Source organism: Polyodon spathula, chromosome 14 (assembly GCF_017654505.1).
Source record: "Polyodon spathula isolate WHYD16114869_AA chromosome 14, ASM1765450v1, whole genome shotgun sequence".
In the NCBI taxonomy this organism is placed as follows: domain Eukaryota; kingdom Metazoa; phylum Chordata; class Actinopteri; order Acipenseriformes; family Polyodontidae; genus Polyodon; species Polyodon spathula.
In genome coordinates this window covers 1,040,883-1,047,448 of record NC_054547.1, presented here as the reverse complement: position 1 = coordinate 1,047,448, position 6,566 = coordinate 1,040,883, and the positions used below count along the sequence as shown (strand labels likewise).

General features: G+C 40.6%; 1 protein-coding gene across 1 annotated transcript; it reads right to left on the bottom strand.

Annotated features, from left to right (window-relative positions):
- Positions 1–1,542: 1,542 nt before the first annotated feature.
- LOC121326954 (doublesex- and mab-3-related transcription factor 2-like) lies at positions 1,543–6,012 on the bottom strand. Its single transcript, XM_041270624.1, has 3 exons — positions 5,143–6,012; positions 4,849–4,954; positions 1,543–3,273 (listed from the first exon to the last, which is right to left on the bottom strand). The coding sequence occupies exons 1-3, from the start codon at positions 5,515–5,517 to the stop codon at positions 2,480–2,482; spliced, it is 1,275 nt and encodes a 424-aa protein (XP_041126558.1). The 5' UTR covers positions 5,518–6,012; the 3' UTR covers positions 1,543–2,479.
- Between the last annotated feature and the right edge of the window lie 554 nt (positions 6,013–6,566).

Sequence of the window (6,566 nt, the reverse complement as noted above, 5' to 3'; positions counted from 1 at the left end):
ATTAAAGTAAATTGACCTTAAAAATACGTTGTTTTTTTACAGTGTTGGGTGGGGTTCTATCCTTTTTTTTTTTTTTTTTTTTTTAATGCAATGCAGAAAAGATGAATAGGTTTTCTGCACGGGCTCAAATTCATTTAAATGAAAATTTGATTTTTTTTTTTTTTTTTTTTTTCAGAAGTACTGTGCGTTTCTGCTCGTATTTCTGTTACGACTTGTGGGTTGAAGACTCCATGTGGTCTGAATATTTGGAAGTTATGCAGATTGGATTACAAGCGCCCTGATAAACACGTGCTTGTGGTGTTACGGTCTTCATTCTGGGCGAGTCTGATAAAAAGGCTATCTGCATTCCAGGATAGTTCCAGACAAAGCAGAGCTGCGTGCTATCAGCGGTGTTGACGCCACACGGTCGACAGCTGTGAAAGGTATCGCGCTGCCCTATCTTGCGGGAATAAAAGGGACCGTATCAATACAGATCAAAAGAGGGGGTCAGAAAAAGACACAGAGGCTCCAGAAAAGTGTTATATGATAAAACACACGATAAACCCAAATGTTTCTAAAGCAACGCTTTATTACTGGGGAGGATTGCAATTTACTTATTTATTTCAGTCCTGGATAGACCCTCCAAACGGAACATTTTATAAGGAACGCCTGTGCTTTCACTATGGGGAAACTTTTATAAGGGTCAGTTTACTATGGTTAGTTTTTTTTTCTTCTTTTTAATATTCTTTATCTTACCTCTCTGTGCTTTACATTGCTTCCCTATGCTTTACCAGACCTCTCTGTGCTTTACATTGCTTCCCTATGCTTTACCAGACCTCTCTGTGCTTTACAATGCTTCCCTATGCTTTACCAGACCTCTCTGTGCTTTACAATGCTTCCCTATGCTTTACCAGACCTCTCTGTGCTTTACAGTGTTTGCCTATGCTTTACCAGACCTCTCTGTGCTTTACAATGCTTCCCTATGGTTTACCAGACCTCTCTGTGCTTTACAATGCTTCCCTATGCTTTGCCAGACCTCTCTGTGCTTTACAGTGCTTCCCTATGCTTTACAGAGCTTTCACTGTGTTTTATTACTTTGTGCTTTCATTTTTGATATGTATTGAGGCTACATTTCCATGCCACACAAAACCACCAACAAAAATGTATTCTGACAAAACCGAACTCCAAAACCTCCCTCAGTCAACTGATAGGAAACAGAATTATATTAATATAGTGCAACTCATTTAAACATCATGTCAGCACCCCCAGTGATAACGACGATACCCTTCCACTAAACCCCAGAGACCCGTACTGCTCGGCCTGTGTAGGCGCCTCTTTATAAAGAGTGCTTGTTACATGTACATGAGTTGCAGTGCCTCGTTCATCATTCCAGAACACACACAAGAAGCCCATTGAGTGAGTCCACAGGGTCCGAAATGAAACCAGATTATTACTCGTTCACGGTGGACATTGAAATGAAGAAACAGGAGCCGACTGTAAGGCTGTTTAAAAGTATATATATATATATACATATAAAAGCCAATATATTTGTATAAATTAAGGTTAAAAATATTGTAGCATTATATGTAATACAAAAATACAAACACAAAAATTGTACATATTATAATAACATGTCAAGATGTTAAACAAATAATTGCACAATGACAATACGCTGAAGAGATAGCCTGCAATGCAGTGCGCCCTTAATGAAGTTTACCACAGTCCTTCCCCATGGTTATCTGCATTTACCACAGGTGAGCCTGGCTGGCCATGTCTATTCATATACTTTCCCACACCTCGCTATTCTTTGCAAGGCATGCCTCCGCTGTACCGGCTTCCACTGTGTTAATTACACTTTGCTGTGCTTTTACTATCCTGCTAATTTTGCAATATGTGTTTTTAGAGAACTAGCGAGACTCAGCCTAGCTGCGTGTAGGAGCGCGACGGTCGGTACATGGTTTGTAACAATGACCCCTGTGCTCTTATTTATTCAAATGTATTTTAACAGCGCTTCTCCTCCGGTGAGTGGAGCTGCTTACTTCAGGCAGTGTGCGGATCATTTGCATCTCTATTGATTTCAAGCCTTTGCAATGATAGTTTCTGACATGTGGGTTTAAACATACGCTATGCATTACTGACAGTAAAACAACAATGCGTTACAAACGTGAAAAATATAAATAACTTCATATAAAAATTAAATAAAAGCTGTTTTAGGTCCGCGTGTATGCGGGTCATGCTAGCAGCACTTTGGGCAGGAGGCGTCTGTATTTGGTTATTGCTGGCGTTCTCGTTCTGTGTAATGGTTATTGTAAAGATCCATTTGATTGCACAGAACCCTGGCTGGAATTTTACCAGATCAACAGCTTTAGTTCTGGACAATAAGCCCACATTTATTAATAATTTATTAATTGTATTATTACAGTATTATAAATTCACGATTTAAAAATATATATTTTGCAAACTATTTAATTTTTTCCCGTTTTGATAATGATGTGCTATATCAGTCTCTCAACAGCGATTCTACTGAAAACGGCAAAGTCTTCTTGACCATTGCGCGGCGGGTCTGCGAAACTTGAGTCAAGTTATCCTTTGCAGTGGGCTGATGCTGATGTCTGCAGCCCGATTCCTTCAGTTCTAGCGGGAGGGCAACGTGATTTGAAGAACCCCAGCCTTTGGAAGCGCCGAGGTCTTCCGGATCAGGAAGCCCATCAGTCTCTAGAGAGGGACTCTGCATAGAAATGCAGAGCACTGGTGCACCCGGGGGCTCACGGGTTCCTCGGCTATGACGCGCGCTACCTTCCAACCCGGTTTGCTGGTGCTGGTGCTGCTGTGGCTGGTGGCAGTGCGAGGTCCCCCGGCAGAGTTCTAAACCTTCCAAAACCATTCTCGCAGCGTCCAGGCGTCTCCTTTGCAAGACATCGCATTGCACCTGCTCATAGCTGCACTCCACTGAACTCGATTGTGTCGTCGCCAGCACCTCTCCAGCCTGGCAGCAGTGAAACCCGCATTCCAGCAACACGGGGCTGGTGTTCACAAAGGGGAGGTAAACGGTTTGGCTGCACTGTGTCGGGTCTCCCGGCTCGCTGCACATGGGTCCCGGTGCGGCGGGCAGCGTGGGGCTGAGCATCTGCAGCGTGGCCAGGTCCTCCAGCTCCTTCTGTCTGAATTCTCGCTCTAGCATGGCGCGTTCCAGCTCCTTGTCGGCGAACGCCCGTCTCTTCCTCATTCTCTCGCTGAGGTTAGGGAAGTGCGTTCTGTTCGACCAGGGAGATTCTGCCATAGGGGTCTTGAACCCTGAAACAGATCCATACAAATAAATTAACTTGTATGGTTTTAGAATTGCATTGGATGCATTACGCAACTGGTAAGCACGTCAGTAACAACGTTAAAAGCAAGCCTTGCATGATAACAATAATACTACAGTTCGGTAAAGCTCTGAAACAATTCATTGCCAGTTTCCTCCGCTCTCCACCGGGATAAGGTGCTTCTTGAATGTAATCATTGGAAAATGACTTTCTAACTTTATTTTGTTTTAATTTCATTTGAATTTTAAATTAAACTGATTTGATATTGCATTTGAATGAAATCGTTTCTACACTAAAAATTAGACACCTCTAAATAATCTCTTTTAAAAAAAATTACAAGACATTTCAATAAAAAATAAAATACTGAGAAAATAAATCAAAGCACTAATACACTCAAATATATATTTCTATATTAGCTGAAAAATAGTCACGCGTGACAAACGTTTGGAATGTAAAAAAAGCAAAATATTATTATTATTATTATTATTATTATTATTATTATTATTATTATTATTATTATTATTATTATTATTAATAAAAATAAAAAGTAAATAAATTAGTATTATTTTTATTTAAAAAACTAAACTAAGCACATTTTTGTTCTTGTGTGCGAACACAAATGTGTTTATATAATATATATATATCATATATATATATATATATATATATATATATATATATATATATATATATATATATATATATATATTAAGAATTTTCTCGAAAGGACGTTGACTTGTTTTGTTTTATGTTAAACCAAATACAATGACGGCTTCACAACAAGAAGGAACACTTACTTAAAATAAACAGTTATCAAAAAAGAAGATCAAAAACAGAGAAAAAGGTAGGTCACAAGATAAAGTAAAGTCAAACTGAGAAATCAAGTTCACTGCTCCCATCCAATTGTAAAAAAAAAAAAAAAAAAAAAAAAAAAGAAAATTAGAATGTGTGTTATATATATATATATATATATATATATATATATATATATATATATATATATATATATATATGTGTGTGTGTGTGTGTGTGTGTGTGTGTGTGTGTGTGTATACACACACACACACACACACAAAAGATTATTTTTTCATTATTATCGTATTTCGATAAAAGAAAAGTATTTTCTTTCTCAATATTTTTTCCTTTTGTTTTATTGTTTGTCTTTGTTTTAAAATCTCTAGAAAGAGGAGAAAGCCTCTACACAAATGTTTGTAAATAGTTATGATTTCGCAGTTACGGCTGAGACATAATTATAAGAGGCTGTCAATAAAGGACGGTGACATTATTTGTTTTGTGTACAACAAAAGTGCAAAGACGGACACAACTCCAGTGTTAAAAAAATAGCAAAAGAATAATACCACGGGTGTCTAAATAAAAAAAAAAAGCCCCATTCTTTTCTCTAAAAAAGGCAATTTTTCAGAGTAATGGTTTATACTAGTTTCACGATCCTAATAGCACTAATTATGCATTATCTTAACCAGGGTAAAAAAAGTGGTACAAACTTTAGTGTCAAAGGCTGGCCCTACGTGTGTCCGAGCGCTTCATAAAGACGCGGGAGACTGACCTTCCAGTATACTCTTTGCCAGCAAACTGGGAGGCATAGGATAGCGCTGGTACGGTGTCCTTCGAGACGGGGTTGGGGCGGCCTTTCCACTGGCATCTTTCCTGACCTGTCAGAAAACACAACTAGGAATCTTACAACACGCAATGAAGTAAAAGAAGAGCAGAAAGAAACCACGTGTCACAGTGCCTCAATAAGCAAGATTCCACGCTTATAAATATCGCGCAACCGTGTTTGTCAAACTGCTGCAAGAGGAAAAACCTATAGGATGTTATTTCATTTTTTCGATCAACTCACCTCTGTAGCTTGTTGTCTCCTGAGCGCCACCTGCGCTGCCATGACCCGCTGCCTCTCCACCACCAGCAGACAGTTGGCACACTGGCAGTCCCGCCAGCGGCACAAGCGCTTGTGACCCTTGAGGCAAGACACCACGCCGTGGTTGCGGCAGCGCGCACACTTGGGGCTGCGCGTTACCCGGCGCTGCTGTTCCTGACACGGATTCACTCCCTTCTCTCCCCCGCAGCCACCCACCCCCTCGACGCTCTTTGAGAGGGACCCGTCTAAGCTCTCCACATCGATCTCCTCCTCCTCTTCCTCCTCATTTTCTCCTGCATCTTTGAACAAATCTCCCCACTTCTCCAAATCGAGGCGCATTTCCAGGCCCTTGGACATCTAGGGCGCTTATCTTCCCAAACACACGTTCAAACTTTCCAAGTGTTACTACTAATAATGTGAAATCGCACGAACACTTTCAGACAGACCCACATGCGCTATATTTGGGATCACTTGTTGTATGGGTTCATGCGCTTTTAAATTCAACACATGCCCTATTGTATTAATCACTACACTCTTAAACTCGTCGCTTTTTAAAAGTGCTGTTTCTGCCTGTAAACTAGGTACAGTTCGTTTTCTTGCTATGACCCCGGTATGTCCGTGGCAGGAACGTGTCTTATTTAAAGTTCAAACGCTGTGCAAAATGCTGCGGTGTGGCCGGCGACTCCCAGCGGGTCAGTGCGCATCAAGTTCTCGCTACTCTCTGCAGCGCGCTTGGCAACTTGCTCCTAATGAAACCAATCCGAGCCCGTGTTCACACGAGAGCAGGCACAGTACCTGCCTCTTTTAATGTGATCGCTGCATTTAATGAACTCCCCAAATAATCTGTGACGTCGCGCGCGCCGGCATTCATTTTAACCCCATCCATTCTGGTGGCTAATCCTTGCCGAACATCAGTTAGGTCATTGAGGGCCTGGCCGGAGCAAATACTTGCAATTCAATGGCCCGGAGGAAAGGTGGGTTCAGAATGGCAATGTTTTTGTGGCACTGCGGTTGTAATTCCTCGCACACTTTGGAACCGCCGATGGACTGCTTTTATGTTTACAGCTCTTGTGTTCACGGTCTTCACGTCTCCGCTATGATTTCTCAGCAGCGCACTTGTCTCAGTAAATCGTGTGTCTATTTGACTGTACCAGCTAATGGAACTGAAGCTCAACAAACAAGCAACCAGGGGAATAAACAAACAAATTCGCTTTTTATTTTCATTACTGGCACTTGCACAAATCACTTGCTTTCCCCTGAGCCGTGTAGCTGTGTTAGATAATTGAGACTGTTCATGAAACAGTTCATTCTTGTGCAATGCGCGATGTTATACACTTGCTATGTAAAAATGTAATGAATATATATATATATATATATATATATATATATATATATATATATATATA